The sequence below is a fragment of the Sphaerodactylus townsendi genome, unplaced genomic scaffold (assembly GCF_021028975.2).
Source record: "Sphaerodactylus townsendi isolate TG3544 unplaced genomic scaffold, MPM_Stown_v2.3 scaffold_24, whole genome shotgun sequence".
Lineage (NCBI taxonomy): Eukaryota > Metazoa > Chordata > Lepidosauria > Squamata > Sphaerodactylidae > Sphaerodactylus > Sphaerodactylus townsendi.
In genome coordinates this window covers 634207-654341 of record NW_025950407.1, presented here as the reverse complement: position 1 = coordinate 654341, position 20135 = coordinate 634207, and the positions used below count along the sequence as shown (strand labels likewise).

General features: G+C 48.6%; 1 protein-coding gene across 1 annotated transcript in view; it reads left to right on the top strand.

Moving 5' to 3' along the window:
- ADAM15 (ADAM metallopeptidase domain 15) overlaps window positions 1–18840 on the top strand; it is a 99197-nt gene extending 80357 nt beyond the window's left edge. The window contains exons 17-20 of the mRNA XM_048482863.1: window positions 1191–1268; window positions 3012–3083; window positions 3310–3425; window positions 18254–18840. Coding sequence (XP_048338820.1) covers window positions 1191–1268; window positions 3012–3083; window positions 3310–3425; window positions 18254–18317 — 330 coding nt within the window. The 3' untranslated portion in view covers window positions 18318–18840. The remainder of the gene's footprint in view (window positions 1–1190; window positions 1269–3011; window positions 3084–3309; window positions 3426–18253) is intronic.
- The last annotated feature ends 1295 nt before the right edge of the window (window positions 18841–20135 follow it).

Below are 20135 nucleotides of genomic sequence, written 5' to 3'. Positions count from 1 at the left end.
GTGACCTTGGGCTAGTCACAGTTCTCTCTGAACTCTCTCAGCCCCACCTGCCTCACAAGGTGTCTGTTGTGGGGAGAGGAAGGGAAAGGAGCTTGTCAGCCACCTTGAGTCTCCTTACAGGAGGGAAAGGTGGGGTGTAAATCCAAACTCTTCTTCTTCTTATGAGCTAGATCAGTGGTTCTCAACCTTCCTAATGCCGTGACCCTTTAATACAGTTCCTCAAGTTGTGGTGACCCCCAACCCTAACATTTATCCATTTTACAGATGGAGAACACCGATGCAGAGAGTCTTAGGCAACCCCTGTGAAAGGGTCGTCCGACCCCCAAAGGGGTCCCAACCCACAGGTTGAGAGCCACTGAGCTAGATGAATGTGCTTGAAATCTAAAATCTTTTTAAAGAAAAAAAAACAAGCACTCGCGCGCGCACACACACACACACACACACCCTGTTTCCCCGAATATAAGACATCCCCTGAAAATAAGACGTAGTAGAGGTTTTGCTGACGTGCGAAATATAAGGCATCCCCCGAAAGTAAGACGTAGCAAAGTTTTTGTTTGGAAGCATGCCCGACGAACAGAACACAATAAAATAAGACATCCCCTGAAAATAAGACATAGTGCATCTTTGGGAGCAAAAATTAATATAAGACACTGTCTTATTTTCGGGGAAACACGGTATATCAAGAGCCGTAAAATGCCGTAAAATGCCACATTTCAAATAGTCCAAGCAGACTGCCTATGTTGCCTGTTAAAACCCTGTCCCAGCTTCATCTCTGAGAAGCTTTGCTAAAGGAAAATGCTTCCCTTAATCTGGAAGCCCTTTCTCCCTAGAGTCCTAGATCCATACAGGGTGGCTGCAGGGGCTTGGGGGATCGAAGTAGCCCTCTGCACATGCTCGAAAGCACTCCTTTCATACGAATCGCACCTCACTTTCCTTGCCGAGGGCAGTGGTACCGGAACCGTTCGAAGGTTGGGAGGGAATCCGAGAATAAGCATGAAACGTGGGCGTCTCCGTTTCTCTCCGGCTCTCTCTTCTACCAGATGCACGCTGCATGAATGGGTATGCGCCCCGCACGTCTAGCCACGCATGCCGCAAACAAATAACGCCCTCTGCCCATCCATCTCTCTCTCAATCTCCCTCTTTCTCTCTCTCTTTTTCCTCTTGTGGCTCCTCTTTACACCTTACTATAGCCCACCCCGCTTGATGACACCCGGCCAGATCCTCCGTCTAAGCCTCTTCCTCCTGACCCGATCCCAAAGGGTCAACAGGTAACAAACCAGGGTCGGGGGAAGGGAGGGGGGCTGTGGCACTCTCCTTAACACCCGTGCATGTCCCTCACTCTCTGCATAGTGGAGGTTTGGGGTTCGGGGGTCCTTTGCCCCATGGCGCTCCGTCACAACTTGGCAATAAAGGCAGGTGTGGAATTTTTGAATGCTCCTACACGGTACACAGTAGCGGTTAAAATTCTTGCATGTGGAAACTAGCCAGTGGCGTAGTGGTTAAGAGCAGGTGCACTCTAATCTGGAGAACCGGGTTTGATTCCCCGCTCTGCCACTTGAGCTGCGGAGGCTTATCTGGTGAACCAGATTAGCTTGTGCGCTCCAACACACGCCAGCTGGGCGACCTTGGGACAGTTCTTCGGAGCTCTCTCAGCCCCACCCACCTCACAGGGTGTTTGTTGTGGGGGTGGGGGATTGTAAGCCCCTTTGAGTCTCCTTACAGGAGGGGAAGGGAGGATATAAATCAAAACTCTTCTTATGAGCTAGATGGATGCACATAAGGATTTAAAAAAAAATTTCCTCCTTTTCCCCCCAAAATTATATCCCCTCATCTTTCTCCCAGGCTTAGTATAGTCCTGGGCACTTTCAGGTAATATCACCTGAGTCAATTTGTGAGGTCCTAGCCACACTGCCTTGGTTTGCGATTGGTTGCTCATTTAGGAGTCATTTTACTCCGCCTTTTCCCAGGCTAATCTCAGCACAAGGTAGTGGTAACAACGGGGAACGGGCCCAGGAGAAGAAGCCGTCCCCTTCCCAGCAACGGCAGTGGATCCAGTTCCAGAGTTTATGACTGCTGCCCCCTGCAGGTGGCCTTGGCAATTCCACCCTCGTGGAGGCTATTCAGTCTCCGAAGGTTGGATCTCGAGGAGTTGTTTTGGCCCTGCTGCTGCCCCGTCACGGTATAGTGGTTGGAGCAGTGGCCTCTAATCTGGAGAACTTGCCTCACAAGGTGTCTGTTGTGGCGAGAGGAAGGAAAGGAGTTTTAAGCTGCTTTGAGACTCCTTGCAGGAGACAAAAACAGAGTTTAAAATTCAAACTCTTTTTTCCTTTTCTCCTTGCCTTGACCTGCTCCAACAAAGCTGTGTTGTTCCAAGTCTGATTGTTGTCAGTTCTGAAAGCTCTCTGGTGGAGCATGGTTTCCCCGGATGCTCGCTACTTGACATCTGGAGAAGCCCCAGATTGAAGCAGGGCCTCTTCTGCATACCAAGCCGCGCCACTGAGCTACGGAACTGCAGTCACCCCCAGGCAATTTGAATTGACAGTTGTTGGTTTGACATCCAGACAACTCGAGAGCCGGCACGGTGTAATGCTTAGGGGCAGCGGCCTCTAATCTGGAGAACTGGGCTTGATTCCCCACTCCTCCACATGAGCGGTAAACTCTGATCTGGTGAACTGGATTTGTATCCTCGTTCCTGCACATGAAGCCCGCTGGGTGACCTTGGGCCAGTCACAGTTCTTGCCAAACTCTCTCAGCCCCGTTTGCCTCAAAAGATGTTGGGAGTGAGGAGAGGAGTTTGTAAGCCGCTTTGAGACTCTTTCCAGGAGAGAAAAGTGAGTTATAAATCCAAACTCTTCTTCTTACCTCTAGGGTGCAGGCAATCCTGGCTTTGGTTGGCGGCATCCCTTGTCAAAACAGGGCCCCAGTCACTTCCAGCAACCCCCCCCCCCATATGCACTGTGCTGTACCCCAGTATGTGTCTCTGCCACTGTCCCCTTCCTCTTTCTGCCCAGGCTGTAGCCACGGACAGGCCCGCACCTCCTACGCGCCCGCTGCCTGCCGACCCCATTCCTAAAGCTGCGCAGGTAACGGGCACCGTGGTACCGTTTGTGGTGATATTTGGTGATGGGGGAAAGGAGGGGGCACCTCAGTGGTTCTTTTGGGAGGGGGAGAGTTGAAGAGAAGCGTGCGAGAGAGAGAGAGAGAGAGAGAGAGAGAGACTCCGTTCCCTGAAGGGGCATGGAGACATTTGAGCTTTGGTTTTGACCCCAGGATTCAGCAAAGGGACTCACATCTCCGTTCTCCACACAGCCCCCTGGTCCCGCCAAACCTCCGCCTCCCCAGAAACCACTGCCTTCAAACCCATCCCGGACAGAGCCATCTGCCGTGCCTAGCTACGATCCCAGAGCCCAGATGCTGCCAGCCAGGTGAGCGAAAGGGGCGAAGCAGAGCGGTGGGCGATTACTTTTCCGGATGGAACAAACTGAAGGAGGTTGCCAACTTTGAGAGGAGTGTGGCTTAATTGCAGAAGTTCCCAGGTCCAAACGGCGGGGTTCTCTGGGTGATCCCTTCCCCAAGGCACGGGGGGAGGGAGTAGTACGTAGGAGAGATTTCTTCATGGCTGGCCCCAGACTGTGCAACAAGGCCTCCACGGAAATTCGCCAGGCGCCAACCCTTTAGAGAACCAGCGTGGTGTAGTGGTTAAGAGCAGGTGCAGTCTAATCTGGAGGACCGGTTGTGATCCCCCGCTCTGCCATTTGAGCTGTGGAGGCTTATCTGGTGAACCAGATTAGCTTGTGCACTCCAACACATGTCAGCTGGGTGACCTTGGGCTAGTCATTTGGAGCTCTCTCAGCTCCACCCACCTCACAGGGTGTTGGGGGGGGGGAAGGGGAGATTGTAAGCCCCTTTTAGTCTCCTTACAGGAGAGAAAGGGGAGTATAAATACAAACTTTTCTTCTTTTCTGGTGCTTGCCAAGTGTTTTTAAGATGTGGGCGGTACCAAGTAGGATCAGAGGTTTGATAGACTATGCAGATTTTTTAAAATGTTCCTTTGGCCGCAGCTGCAACCGCAGCCCAAGGATCTGCACTGCATGATTGAAGTTAAGCCATTGCAGTAATTTTGTGTCTGGCTCCGCCCCCTGCAGCGGCCATTTTGTTGCTGCGCCCATTGTGCCATACCGGAATTCCAAATTCCCCCTCCAGCTCAAAAAGATTGGAGAATCGTATTTTTAGATTGCAATATAGAAATATGGAATTATTAACACACAAATTAAGAGGAAACGCAGACGGGAGAAAAATAGTCGTGGGACATAGTAATGACTTATCTTTGAACGAAGACCAGCCTTCAGAGATACCTGATGGAGGAAACTTGAACTGGATCTGACTTACGTAGTTTTATTATATGCCAATAAGAGATATTAAGGTTTAGAATAATGTTGAGGGGATCATCATCATCGGCATATTATTAGACTGATGTTCTGCTGATTTGTTTATTTGTATCGTTAAGGATTGACAAAGTACCGACTAATGTAATGCACATCTTTTCCCTTATAATTTCTTCTTCTGACTTTTTTCTTTCTACTCGAAACTCTCTCTCTTTTCCTTTTTTCCTTCCTCTCTTTCTCTTCTTTCCTTCTTTTACTTCAGTCTATATCTATATATATAAAAAGCTAACAGTGTTTTTGTTGATGACAGTATAACTCAGTAACTGCTGGGCCAATTCCTCTGAAAATTCCCAGCCACTATAGTCAGCTAGGCGAGAGTGTTTTTAGATGTTCACATACCTGAAATTTCACACCTGGCCCAGGTAAAACGCCTTTTTCCTGGCGCTCCCTGGTGAAGGACATGCAGCTGCCTGTGTGTAACTGTCACCCTTAGAATGTTCGTGCTGCTTAGAATGTTCGCTCAGATGGCCAAATATGAGCAGTGGAAACAGTACATAGGCAGTAACTCGAGTGGAAGTGAAACACATACACACACATACACACGAGGGACAGGGAAGGGAGGGAGAAGGTGGGGTGGCATGCAAGGGAAGAGAGGGAGGGAGAGGAAAGGGACGGAGGGGGAGGCATGCAAGGGAAGAGAAGGGAGAGAGGGGAGAGAGGGAGGGGTGGCATGCAACGGAGGGGAGGCAGGGGGCCCAGCATCTTGATATGACCCACCCACCCTAGCGGAGGGAAAGGGGAGGGAGGGAGGGGGAGGGGTGACATGCAAGGGAAGAGAAGTGAGGGAGGGAAAAGAGTGAGGAGCGACATGCAAGGGACAGGAGGGAGGGGCCAGGCACCCTAGATTCCCTGAATACTGCGGTTACAGTTAAGAAAACCAGGCACGCATTACTCAGGAGTAAGCTCGTTACAGCAACCGTGACATACTTTGAATGGCTGCGTCGCACCCCTCAGAGGGTTTCCTCAGAAGCGACACCCATTGCCACCAACCAAACTTACTCCCAGGTAAAGGATCATGACCAGCCAGCCTAGATGTGTGGGAGGGGTGCCTTTCCATCCCCCCCTCCCCAAGGAATGCGGGCACACACATCACTGACATCGCACAGTATCAGGCTGCGTGTTTGCATGAGCACGTACTGCTGGCCTCTGCAATTGATTTGCTGCTACTGTTCCTTTCCCATTTCACCACAATAAGCCACAGCAACGCGTGGCCGGGCCACCCTAGTTCTTTATAATTTTTGACTCATTATTCGAGTTGTTTTTTTATTTTCTATGTATTTTTGAAAACCTAATAAAGTTTTGTATAGGGGAAAAAAATATTGGACACACACACACACACACACACCCGGTCTAGGGCTTGTTTTATCCACTTAAGACAAGGAGGTAGAATGAATGGGCACTAGGACAGGGTGCTGTGGAACGTTTGTGTCAGAGTATCTACTTGGCATGCAGAAGGTCCCGAGTTCAAACTCCGGCATCTCCAGCTAAATGGATCGAGTGGAGCGATGATAAGCATAATTATTTGAGACCCTCGAGATAGAAGAGGCAAGGCTGACTTTCAGTGGAGGTTATGTGGCTTAGTGACCTCGAACTGAAATCTTGCACGGCGGCTGACAGTCGGAGCAGACGCAAGGCTTGACTTGATAGACAAGCGGCGCCCTAACCCGGCAGTCTTAATCAGGATCCTATTAAGAGTCTATTCAGTGTGACTTTCCTCCCCGGAGAGCCTTCATTAAAATTTTATTAGTGCTTAAACAGCTCGACAACACAAAGGACACAGAAAAATAAAATCGCAGAAAAACAGAGGACGTTTTCCAGAAGGACTCCCGGTTTCGTCTGCGCCGAGTATTAATATTCAAGAATAATTTTTGACCACTTGCTCTTCAACCGCCTAGGTAAAACTAGAGCTACTACTAGTAGCTACTCTGGAGCTACTATTGTAGAGCTACTGCTAATAAAAATCACACTTTTCTCTATTGGATCTTAATTTTGACAATCTTCAAAATCCCAAACAATCAATTTATTTTTCCCTATTTTATCCAAATACTGTATCAAAGGTTTCCAGTGGTCCCAAAACTTATCGAAGTGTTTGTCTTTAAGTGATAAAGTTTGTTTGGCCACCTCTGTCTTCCTCAAATGACAATGTGAAGCAACTTCGTAGCTGAATTTCTGCAGATCAGACTTGTGTACGTGTGGTCAGCCGTACCCTTCGCCCAAACTCCCTTGCAGGGCTGTCGTGAAAATAACAGTGTCAGAGAGGAGGTCCATGCGCACAGCCCAAAGCTGCTTGGTGGGAGGGAAAAAGCATTAAATAAATACACCAGATAAATAGCGAGCCGTGTGGTATAGTGGTTAGAGCAGCATTGTTGAAATCCTCCCAAAATACTTTGTTGCTGTGCCCACTGTGCCTTATCAGAATTCCAAATGTGCCCACAGGTTGTCTCTCAGACTAGCCTTCCTCATAGGGTCGTTGTAAGTAAACTAGGCCACCCTGAATTCGTCAGAAGTACTAATAAGTAGAGAGATGTTGCAGGCTATGGTCATGAGGTGTTCAGTATATTTATTATTAATTTATTATATTATATTATACCCCGCCCACTCTTCCAAAGGATTCAAGGCGGCTTTACATAAAAATACATAACAACAACAACAATAATAATAGTTTAGATTTATATCCCCCCTTTCTCTCCTGCAGGAGACTCAAAGGGGCTGACAATCTCCTTGCCCTTCCCCCCTCACAACAAACACCCTGTGAGGTGGGTGGGGCTGAGAGAGCTCCGAGAAGCTGTGACTAGCCCAAGGTCACCCAGCTGGCATGTGTGGGAGTGGACAGGCTAATCTGAATTCCCCAGATAAGCCTCCACAGCTCAGGCGGCAGAGCTGGGAATCAAACCTGGAATCAAACACGAGCTCTTAACCTCCTACGCCACTGCAAAAAGAAATACTAAAACCAATTAGATATAGATACTAAAACCGTTTAAAAACCAGTTAAATTACAAGATGGGTGTCAGAAAAATCCTAACAGTATAAGGGAGCATGCGTGTGCATCGTATCCCAGGCGAGGATCAAACGTGTACATCGTCAAGTTGCAACTGACTTATGGAGACATAAATATAGGGTTTTCAAGGCAAGAGTCATTCAACGGTGGGTCTGCCTTATCTTAGGAACTCTGGGCTCCCTTGTTGGTCTTCCGGCCAAGTAGTAACCCGAGCCAACCCTGCTTAGCTTCCAAAATCTGATGAGATCATCCTTGCCATATCTGAGCAAGCTTCTGTTACCCTGTAGGATTAATTTGTTTTTGTTTTTTTTAAAAAAGGATGACGTAGCATGAGAACCATTGTGGTCTAGTGGTCAACAATGACAGGCTAGCCGTCAACGGCAGTTATTAGAGACGAGAATACGGACAGTTTTCTGAAAGGCTGGAAATCCTTTGCGGACTACTTATTGAAACCACGTTCAAACAGAGAAACCATGGCAGGATTTGAGACTTAAATGAAATCAGCATATTGGATTGAGGCAACTTTATAAAAGAAGAAGAAGAGTTTGGATTTATATCCTCCCTTTCTCTCCTGTAGGAGACTCAAAGGGGCTTACAATCTTCTTGCCCTTCCCCCCTCACAACAAACACCCTGTGAGGTAGGTGGGGCTGAGAGAGCTCCGAGAAGCTGTGACTAGCCCAAGGTCACCCAGCTGGCGTGTGTGGGAGTGGACAGGCTAATCTGAATTCCCCAGATAAGCCTCCACAGCTCAGGCGGCAGAGCTGGGGATCAAACCCGGTTCCTTCAGATTAGATACACGAGCTCTTAACCTCCTATGCCACTAAAAGTGAAAAATATATATAGATATTAATTATAAGCACGAATTAGGCTTGGATCCTTAGTGAGGTAGCTGGAAGTCACTATATATGTGTGTAGGTGTTTGTGTATGTATTTTTCTTTTTCTTTTCATTTAGTATTACTATTATTGGGGGGGGGAGGTAAAAGGTAAAGTTTCCCCTAAATCTGGGTTTTTTCCCCTTATTTCTCTATGTGTTGTTTAGACGCGTAGAAGAAATAAAAATTAGAATATGAAAAAGTGTCAGACTTAGGCCCCTTCCGCACGTGCAGAATGGCGCACTTTCAATCCACTTTCGCAATTGTTTGCAAGTGGATTTGGCTGTTCTGCACAGCTGCAAAGTGCATTGGAAGTGGATTGAAAACGCATTATTCTGCATGTGCGGAAGGGCCCTAGGATCTGCGAAACTCGTGTTCGAATCCTCATTCGTGCCATGGAAACCCATAAGAACATAAGAACAATCCAGCTGGATCAGACCAGAGTCCATCTAGTCCAGCTCTCTGCTACTCGCAGTGGCCCACCAGGTGCCATTGGGAGCTCACATGCAGGATGTGAAAGCAATGGCCTTCTGCTGCGGCTGTTGCTCCCGAGCACCTGGACTGTTAAGGCCTTTGCAACCTCAGATCAAAGAGGATCAAGATTGGTAGCCATAGATCGACTTCTCCTCCATAAATCTGTCCAAGCCCCTTTGAAAGCTATCCAGGTGAGTGGCCATCACCACCTCCTGTGGCCGCATATTCCAAACACCAATCACACGTTGCGTGAAGAAGTGTTTCCTTTTATTAGTCCTAATTCTTCTCCCCAGCATTTTCAATGGATGCCCCCTGGTCCTAGTATTGTGAGAAAGAGAGAACAATTTCTCTCTGTCAACATTTTCTACCCCATGCATAATTTTATAGACTTCAATCCTATCCCCCCTCAGACGTCTCCTCTCCAAACTAAAGAGTCCCAAACGCTGCAGCCTCTCCTCATAGGGAAGGTGCTCCAGTCCCTCAATCATCCTCATTGCCCTTCTTTGCACTTTTTCTATCTCCTCAATATCCTTTTTGAGATGCGGCGACCAGAACTGGACACAGGACTCCAAATGCAGTCCTGTAGCATACCAGGGACTGGCGTTCTCCTTCGCTGGTCTTTGCAGCATGCATAATTTTATAGACTTTGACCCATTGGGTGACCATTTTATAGACCCATTGGGTGACCTTCGGCCAGTCACTGCCCTCCCAGAGTTGTGAGGATAAAATGGAGGAGAGGAGAATGATATTGTAAGCCACTTAGGGTCCTAGTTGGGGCGGAAGAGGGGTATAAAGGAAGGCAGTAATAGCTCCAAACCAGAGAGTTTGTGGACATCTACAGCTCAGGTAACAGACCGAGCTTTCTTCTTGCAACGGTTGGACGTGCTGCATCCTTCTCGAACTGTTTCCCCACCAGAGGTTGGGGCACCTCGCTCGCCTAATCTGGATGACGTCAGCCAGACAGGGGACATCTTGCTTCATGCTCCGGGGCTTTGCAGTACGTTTGGGCCATCTGGAGGCGGCTAGCTGCCAAAGATGTGCGGGCGATGGAGTGACAGGATTCGCAGCTATGCCCTCCAGCGCTGATGACAAGCACCTTTCCTCAAGTCTGCCTCAGACGTAGCGAGTCCGGTTTTGTCCCTGCGATAGGGAGAGAGCCGCCTTCTAAAGCAGAAATCTTTGCCAGCTGCAAAGACCAGCGAAGGAGAACGCCAGTCCCTGGTTTGCTACAGGAAAATGCAAACTTAGACTTTCCCACCAAATTGCAGTAGAGTCATGTATTTTATGTGTTGTCAAAGGCTTTCACGACCGGAATCACTAAGGTGTTGTGGAGCAGCAGTGGCGCAGGAGGTTAAGAGCTCGTGTATCTAATCTGGACGAACCGGGTTTGATTCCCGGCTCTGCCGCCTGAGCTGTGGAGGCTTATCTGGGGAATTCAGATTAGCCTGTACACTCCCACACACGCCAGCTGGGTGACCTTGGGCTAGTCACCGCTTCTCGGAGCTCTCTCAGCCCCACCCACCTCGCAGGGTGTTTGTTGTGAAGGGGGAAAGGAAAGGAGATTGTCAGCCCCTTGGAGTCTCCTACAAGGAGAGAAAGGGGGGATATAAATCCAAACTCTTCTTCTTCTTTTACGGGTTGTGTGGCCGTGTTCCAGTAGCATTTTCTCCTGACGTTTTGCCTGCATCTGTGGCTGGCCTCTTCAGAGGATCTGTTGGTAGTCAAGCAAGTGGAGTAGATATACCTGTGGAATGACCAGGGTGGGAGAAAGAACCGTTTGCATTGGTTAACAATTGTAAAGGATGCAGTTTGCGAGTGTGATTTGCATGGGTTAACTAATATTTTTTAAATGGGTGGATTCCACTTAACACGCGCAAATTAGACTTGCCAACTGCACCCGTTATACATGTTAACTATAGCAAATGGTTTTCTCCCACCCTGGACATTCCACAGGTATACGTACTCTACTTGCTTGACTACCATCAGATCTTCTGAAGCTGCCAGTCACAGATGCATCAGGAGAAAATGCTACTGGAACATGGCCACACAACTCGGAAAATCCACGACACCCTAATGTATTTTTATTTATTTTACTTGGATTATTTACTTCATGTATCTGTCTTTTTCCCTCAAGGGGGACTCGAAGCGCCTTTCACTATTCTCTTTTTCTATACTTTCCCTAACAACAACCCTGGGAGGTAGGTAAGGTCACCCAGCAAGGTTCCGTGGCAGTGGGGTTTCGAACCTGAATCTCCCAGCTCTGGTTAGCAGAGGACGGTTTTGATCCATCGACCTCTGGATGATAGGCCCAATATGTTTTCCACTGCGTCATTCTCCTGTCTGAATGAGCTCAAGCACCCAGCTCCCGGGCATTTTAATTGAGGTGATCACAGCTTTTCCTCTTATGGAAACACCTCTAAGGGGGGAAAAATTATCCAATCTTTGGGCACGGGTATTTATTCATACGGTTGCTACACCTCATAGCCTAGACCAGGGGTAGGGAACCTGCGGCTCTCCAGATGTTCAGGAACTACAATTCCCATCAGCCCCTGCCAGCATGGCCAATTGGCCATGCTGGCGAGAACTGATAAGAGTATGGATTCTGGGCTATCTGAACCTAAACGCTCAAAGGTGTTAATTGAGCGGATAAACGCGCACATGGAAAGAACGCACAATAGTTGTTGTTTTTTTAATTTTAAAAATTCACCCGTTTCAAACGCTCGGTCCACGCAGACAGCCAAAGTGGGAGGCTGCGGCACCGGTAAAACGCAGGCTTGAAAACTTTCCCTAGCAGATCGAGAGCCAAAAAGGCCAGACAGCTTTTTGGAGCACAAGAAGTAGAAAGCGAGGAAGCGTGAACACGTATGTAGCAGTGGATCAAACTATGCATCCGATCAAGGCAGAGAAGTTAGAAACGGTGGCCAGTTCACTTGAAAGAAACACCCTGTTGCCGAATTTATTACGTTTTTCAAAATCTAGCCGTTCTGTCCAAAATTGGCTCCCAGAGAGGCTCACCAGAATCAAAACGCGACATAGGTGATGTTAAAATTCGATACGAATCTTCCTTGGGGAGCGGGGAGTCTGGTGGCTGCCCCCCTCCTCCGATGGCCCCCAAGGATGACTAATTAAAGGACCAATGATTGGGTAAATGAGAGCCAGCGTGGTGTAGTGGTTAAGAGCAGGTGGACTCTAATCTGAAGAGCTGGGTTTGATTCCCCTCTCCTCCACTTGAGTGGCCAACTCTTATCTGGTGAACTGGATTTGTTTCCCTGCTCCTATACATGAAGCCTACTGGGTGACCTTGAATTAGTCATTAGTCATCCTCTCAGAATTCTCTTAGCCCCACCTACTTCACAAGGTGCTTGTTGTGAGAGGGGAAGAGAAAGGAGTTTGTAAGCTCCTTTGAGTCTCCTTACAGGAGAGAAAGGGGGGATATAAATTCAATCTCCTCCTCCTCCTCTTCTCCTCCTCCTCCTCCTCCATTAAAAACAGTGATTTTTTATCTGGTGCCTAAAGTGTGATATAGGCAGTGGCAGGGAGTTCAGCAGATAATTACTGCTTTTAGATCTATTTATTTATGGTCGATTTATGGCTACCAACCTTGATCCTCCTTGATCTGAGATTGCAAATGCCTTAGCAGACCAGGTGCTCGGGAGCAACAGCAGCAGCAGCAGAAGGCCATTGCTTTCACCTCCTGCATGTGAGCTCCCAAAGGCACCTGGTGGGCCACTGCGAGTAGCAGAGTGCTGGACTAGATGGACTCTGGTCTGATCCAGCAGGCTTGTTCTTATGTTCTTATGTTTCTTATGTTCTTAAGCAGCAGAAGGCCATTGCTTTCACCTCCTGCAGGTGAGCTCCCAAAGGCACCTGGTGGGCCACTGCGAGTAGCAGAGTGCTGGACTAGATGGACTCTGGTCTGATCCAGCAGGCTTGTTCTTATGTTCTTATGTTTCTTATGTTCTTAAGCAGCAGAAGGCCATTGCTTTCACCTCCTGCAGGTGAGCTCCCAAAGGCACCTGGTGGGCCACTGCGAGTAGCAGAGAGCTGGACTAGATGGACTTTGGTCTGATCCAGCTGGCTCGTTCTTATGTTCTTATGTTTCTTATGTTCTTAAGCAGCAGAAGGCCATTGCTTTCACCTCCTGCAGGTGAGCTCCCAAAGGCACCTGGTGGGCCACTGCGAGTAGCAGAGAGCTGGACTAGATGGACTTTGGTCTGATCCAGCTGGCTCGTTCTTATGTTCTTATGTTTCTTATGTTCTTAAGCAGCAGAAGGCCATTGCTTTCACCTCCTGCAGGTGAGCTCCCAAAGGCACCTGGTGGGCCACTGCGAGTAGCAGAGTGCTGGACTAGATGGACTCTGGTCTGATCCAGCAGGCTTGTTCTTATGTTCTTATGTTTCTTATGTTCTTAAGCAGCAGAAGGCCATTGCTTTCACCTCCTGCATGTGATCTCCCAAAAACACCTGGTGGGCCACTGCGAGTAGCAGAGAGCTGGACTAGATGGACTCTGGTCTGATCCAGCTGGCTTGTTCTTACGTTTTTACGTTCTTTTCTGTCCAGCTCATTTTGAATTCTGACTCTGTCCTCTAGGTATTAGCTACCACACCTATTTTGGTGTCAACTGCAAATTTGATTAGCATGCCCTCTATTCCATCATCCAAGTCATTGATTAAAAATATTGAATAGCACTGGGCCCAGGACAGAACCCCGTGGCACCCCGCTAGTCACTTCTCTCCAGGGTGAAGATGAGCCATTAATGAGCACCCTTTGAGTTCGATCAGTCAACCAATTACATCTAATAATAGCATTGTCTTGTCCACATTTCACCGGCTCATTTGCTAGATGGCACAGCCACACACCTAGCTAGATAAATGCTGTCCTAAGGGGAGGGAGTGCCACCACAGAGAAGCCCCTGTTTGTCGGTGCCATTCGCCTCCCCTGAGTCAACAGCAGTGTGCACAGTAGGCTTTAAAGTAGGCTATGCAGCTTCTTTTCTCCCCGCTCCCCCCAAATGGGAGCACCGCGCCCAACCTATACGTTTAATCCTTTTCAAAAATCCTCCACACGTATCTCTCAGGTACTGTCTTCGGCGCCCAGCGGTGTGGTGTGAATCCCAGCCGCGCCGGCCGCCGAGAAGCAGGAGCCCAAATCGTTTAGCTAAATAGGCTTAAAATTATCTCTGTTTTTGTCGGTCACTTATTTCCATATAAATGCGGGTGATTGACTGCGTCCTGCTAGGATCCTAGACTGCGGCGCCGCCGCGGAGATGCGTGCATTTACATACACCCACGGCAGCAGAAACCGGAGCGGTTGAGCAAAATAGTTTTTCTTTTCTTTCCTGGATCTCCGCTGTGATCAGTTACGTTATTTACCTGCCGAGTTGATCTAAAACTGTCCGTTTGGGCTGCCTCTCTTGGTCACCCTCTCCCACTAAGTCTGACATGGCAGGCGTCTTTCCGAAGATGGAGGAAAGTCACGAATCGCACTTTCCACTGGAGAGCCAGCGTGGTGTAGTGGTCAAGAGCAGGTGGATTCTAATCTGGAGAACCGGGTTTGATTCCACCTGAGTGGCAGAGGCTTATCTGGTGAACCAGAGGTGTTTCCGCACTCCTACATTCCTGCTGGGTGACCTTGGACCAGTCACAGTTCTCTCAGAACTCTCTCAGCCCCACCTACCTCACGAGGTGTCTGTTGTGGGGAGAGGAAGGGAAAGGAGCTTGTAAGCCACCTTGGGTCTCCCAACAGGAGATATCAAGTTTGGATATAAATCCTACAGTTTGGATATAAATCCAAACTACTACTCGTCTCCTTCCTTTCCTCCTCCTCCTCCTCCTCCTCCTCCTCCTCTTCCTCCTCCTCCTCCTCCTCCTCCACCTCCTCCACCTCCTCCTCTTCTTCTTCACTGCATCAGGCAATTAGTTGGTCTGCTTAGTTTCACTTCCAAAGTTCAGACTGGAGTCCTTCCCGGTCCTGTTATCTGTGTTTCGAACTCAGGCCCTCCAGCACGAAACAGGGAGCGTGCCACTCCTGAGCTGTATCCTTTCCCTTAGGGGCCATCAGAAGATAATTGGCTGTGTTTGTTTGATCCCATTAAAGCTGAGTGGCTTCTATTGATTACCGTCAGAGGAAGAAATGCGATAGCAGTATGCGACCGACAAAATCTGCCCTGAACATACGGATGCACACACACACACCATCGCTGGGGACTTCAGACACAAAGTGGCTTTTGCCCCTTCATATGAACAGGGTTCCTAGAATCATAAAGTTGGAAGAGACCCCCAAGGGCCATCCAGTCCAACCCCTGCCATTCAGGAACACACAATCAAAGCACTCCCGACAGATGTTAATCCAGCCTCTGTTTAAAAACCTCCAAAGAAGGAGACTCCACCCCACTCCAAGGTGGTGCATTCCACTCTCGAACAGCCCTGACTGTCAGGAAGTTCTTCCTGATGTTTAGGTGGAATCTCTTTTCCTGCACCTTGAACGCATGACTCCTGGTCCTCATCTCTGGAGCAGCAGAAAACAAGCTTGCTCCCTCACCCAACAGGACATCCCTTTAGATATCTAAACATGGCTATCATGTCACCTCTTGACCTTCTCCCCTCCAGTCTAAACATCCCCAGCTCCCTAAGTCTCTCCTCGTAGGGCATGGATTCCAGGCCTTTGACCATTTTGGTTGCCCTCCTCTGGACCCGTTCCAGCTTGTCAATATCCTTCTTGAATTGTGGTGCCCAAAACTGAACACAGTACTCTAGGTGAGGTCTGACCGATGCAGAGCAGAGTGGTACAATTACTTCCCTTGATCTAGACACAATACTCTTATTGATGCATCCCAGAATCGCATTGGCTTTCTTGGCCGCCATATCACACTGCTGACTCATGTTCAGTTTGTTAGTGGTGACAGCCTCTTGAATTTCTCTTGCCTAATTTGGAGGAATCTTGCATTTTTACAGGGGAAAAATAAGCCTGACCCATTGTAACAGCAGGGATTTCTCTAGTGTGGAATTGCTGTAGCAACCTGGAATGTTCATAGACATTCCAGTTTCTCAAAACAGAATGGTAAGATAACTGGACTCCCAAATTGCGGGCCCTATGCAGCCCTTTGTCTGGAGTTAGGTCAAAACTCCTTGAAATCAGCCGCTTGGCTGAGGGCTTTTAGATTTTGGCTGCGAATCCATTTTCTCTCGGACTGTAATTCCCTGGTCCACTGTCTGCTCTCTGACACCCATTCCAACCCCTGGTTTTCCATAACCGAAGAAAAAATGCCTTCTATTGGACTGTCAGTGGATTCACTTTGCCCTTTGTCCTATTCAGAAGCCTATAGAAAATTAAAAGGTCAACTATTGGATAGAGAGTTCTCTACCCTAATCACCACAGCCAAGAAAACGTGCTCCCCCCTGTATTTTTCTCTCCCATTCTAACAGGGCCACTTGGCACACTACCTGTATTGCTTAATAAATCCTGCTCAAAGGAGAGCCATAATGCTTGCCAGGTTTAATGTTATGCCTTCTGCCTTGTTACATGGCAGATTTAACAAGCAAGAAAAGGCTAAAAGATTGTGCCCGTGTAATGATGGCTCAGTTGAGTCTCTGGCCCACCAATTATTACACTGTTTCAGTTTCAAGGAAATCAGATCCAAGTATGTGAATCTTGCTCCTTTACATTTACCCCATCTCCCCGATTTAATTAGATTACACTACTTGCTGGACAATCCTGATCCTTCTCTCTGTATGATAGTGGCAGACTTTCTGCCGTTGGGAGCTCACATGCAGGATGTGAAAGCAATGGCCTTCTGCTGCTGCTGCTCCCGAGCACCTGGTCTGCTAAGGCCTTTGCAATCTCAGATCAAGGAGGATCAAGATTGGTAGCCATAAATTGACTTCTCCTCCATAAATCTGTCCAAGCCCCTTTTAAAGTTATCCAGGTTAGTGGCCATCACCACCTCCTGTGGCAGCATATTCCAAACACCAATCACGCGTTGTGTGAAGAAGTGTTTCCTTTTATCAGTCCTAATTCTTCCCCCAAACATTTTCAATGGATGCCCCCTGATTCTAGTATTGTGAGAAAGAGAGAAAAAATTATATGCCGCTCTCCCAAAATGGCTCAGAGCGGCTCACGACATCCATATAATATAATATAAAATTCACGGTTCAGTCAATCAATATGTAATGATAAATAAAACACCTACAACAAGCTAAAATTCACATGCGAACAATAAAACCCTTACAAGCGCCAACCCTACTCGGACCAGACTATTTTTTTGCTTAATTGGAACAGTTTAGCAAACGGCTGGATTTTTATTTATCCATATCACGATAGCTTTGTAGAGCTTTGCTACATATATATATATGTTGTTTTGCAATGACCATTCCAGCAGCCGGGGAAAAACGTATTGCTTTTGTTGCTGTGATTTTGTAACACAATCCGTCAGGAGGCTGAGCGTTAACAGTTTTTCTCGGTGTCTCCAATCCTGTCTTTTGATTAAGGAGACAAGTTATTTACAGCCAACTCCAGATCTGTCAGAGCTTGGAAGCGAAGCTTTAGTACTTGGACGGGGAACTGCTGAGGAAGTCTGGTTTATTTTTTTCTCGTGCCACAATTTTGTCATGCGGGGACGGCAGCGTCGCATTCGGCTCCACCAACTGCACCAGCCGTTCTGAGGTGGCCCGTGCTCAAAACCCCAAGGGGCCGACAGGGCTCAGAAAGATTGTCGTGCCCTTATATAAAGCCGTGGTGCGACCGCACTTGGAGTCCTGTGTTCAGTTCTGGTCGCCACATCTCGAAAAGGATATCGAAGAGATAGAAAAAGTGCAGAGAAGGGCAACGAGGATGATTGAGGGACTGGAGCACCTTCCTTATGAGGAGAGGCTGCAGCGTTTGGGACTCTTTAGTTTGGAGAGGAGACGGCTGAGGGGGGATATGATTGAAGTCTATACAATTATGCCTGGGGTAGAAAATGTTGACAGAGAGAAATTGTTCTCTCTTTCTCACAATACTAGAACCAGGGGGCATCCATTGAAAATGCTGGGGGGAAGAATTAGGACTAATGAAAGGAAATACTTCTTCACGCAACGTGTGATTGGTGTTTGGAATATGCTGCCACAGGAGGTGGTGATGGCCACTCACCTGGATCGCTTTAAAAGGGGCTTGGACAGATTGATGGAGGAGAAGTCGATCTCTGGCTACCAATCTTGATCCTCTTTGATCTCAGATTGCAAATGCCTTAACAGACCAGGTGATCGGGAGCAACAGCCGCAGAAGGCCATTGCTTTCACATCCTGCATGTGAGCTCCCAAAGGCACCTGGTGGGCCACTGCAAGTAGCAGAGAGCTGGACTAGATGGACTCTGGTCTGATCCAGCTGGCTTGTTCTTATGTTCTTATGTTCTTATGCTCCAAACCTACCCCAGCAAATTCACCCTCTTGGTTAACGCCGTCCCTTCTTTTTCTGTTCTTCCTGCAGGCCTCCTCCTCCTCCCCCTCCCTCCATGGTGGCTGGTCTCCCAACACACGTCGAAGAAGCCTAAACGAGCCCCAAGGACGTGGCCATATTCAGACGTGCCTGCCCCTCTCTAGCCAAGACGGGCTGTCGGGGGACGCTGATACCAGCTCGCTCTTGATGCTTGCTCTGTAGGCTTTGGCTGTGAGCTCGGCGGAGAACTGTCGGCGTCCGTGGCGAGGATTGGGGCCTCTCCTTCCTCAACACCAAGCGCGTCCCGCTGAGGACTCGGCCCAAGCACCGCTGTCTGGCTCAGAACCTCTGCCGTGCTGCGGTTTCGGAATGTGGGAACAAGGAACCGTGGGGGGGGGGGGGAAGGGGAAGTCTTTGCACTGGGAACAAGAGGGGCACGATCCCTCTAGAAAGCTGCGTGTGTGTGAGAGAGAGCGAATGTCTGCATTGGTGTGCGTATTTACTGAGATCTGCGTGACTTAAAGGGAACCCTGCCTGCTTCAGCTGTAAGCAGGAATTGGCCCATAGCTGTGAAATACGGGGTAGCTTCTTCTTAATAATCTACAGCCATTTCAATTAAAGCCGAATGGATTACTTTATATTGGTAGCGTGTGGTTTTTTCCCCTCTTTTAAGAGCCTCTGTATTCTAGTACCATTTTTCCAACAACAGGGCCCAGAGGCCCAGACCTTCATTAGAACGTCAGAAGAGCCCTGCTGGGTCAGACTAATGGTCCTTATAGTCCGGCATCCTGTCTCACACAGTGGCCAACCAGTTCCTCTGCAGAGTCAAAACCAGGGCGTAGAGACCAAGACCTTCATTAGAACATCAGAAGAGCCCTGCTGGATCAGTCCAGTGGTCCATCTAGTCCAGCATCCTGTCTCACACAGTGGCCAACCAGTTCCTCTGGAGGTCCAACAACAGGGCACAGAGGCCAAGACCTTCATTAGAACATCAGAAGAGCCCTGCTGGATCAGACCAGTGGTCCATCTAGTCCAGCATCCTGTCTCACATAGTGGCCAACCAGTTCCTCTGGAGGTCCAACAACAGGGCATAGACTCCAAGGCCTACAAAAGAAGAGCCCTGCTGGATCAAACCACTGGCCTATCTAGAGCCGTTTCCTGTCTCACACAGTGGCCAACAACAGGGCATAGAGGCCAAAGTCTTCCCCTTTGGACTCCTCATTATACTTATTAGATTTCCTCTATCTTATAATAAGATGGTGTTTGCACAAAATAACGCATAGACCTATAACTTAAAGACCTATAACCTATAACTATATATAACCTATAACTTGGGTCATCTACCTCAGGTTGGAAAATTCGTGGAGATTGGTGGGGTGGGGGGGAGATCCGGGGGGGCAGGGTTTGGGGAAGGAGTTCAACAGGGTGACTAGTCATAGAGTCCACCCCCCCAAATGCAGCCATTCCTCCAGAGCAGGGGTCTGCAACCTGCGGCTCTCCAGATGTACATGGACTACAAATTGTAGTCCATGAACATCTGGAGAGCCGCAGCCAATTGGAGAGCCGCAGCCAATTGGCCATGCTGGCAGGGGCTGATGGGAATTGTAGTCCATGAACATCTGGAGAGCTGCAGCCAAATGGAGAGCCGTAGCCAATTGGCCATGCTGGCAGGGGCTGATGGGAATTGTAGTCCATGAACATCTGGAGAGCCGCAGCCAATTGGAGAGCCGCAGCCAATTGGCCATGGTGGCAGGGGCTGATGGGAATTGTAGTCCATGAACATCTGGAGAGCCACAGGTTGCAGACCCCTGCTTCAGAGCAACTGATCTGGAAATCAGGTGTAATTCCAAGGAATCTCCAGCCCTACCATCCATGACTCCTCCTTCCCATTCACACACCCTATTTCTGCCCTGTGTCACAGGAGTGAATGTGA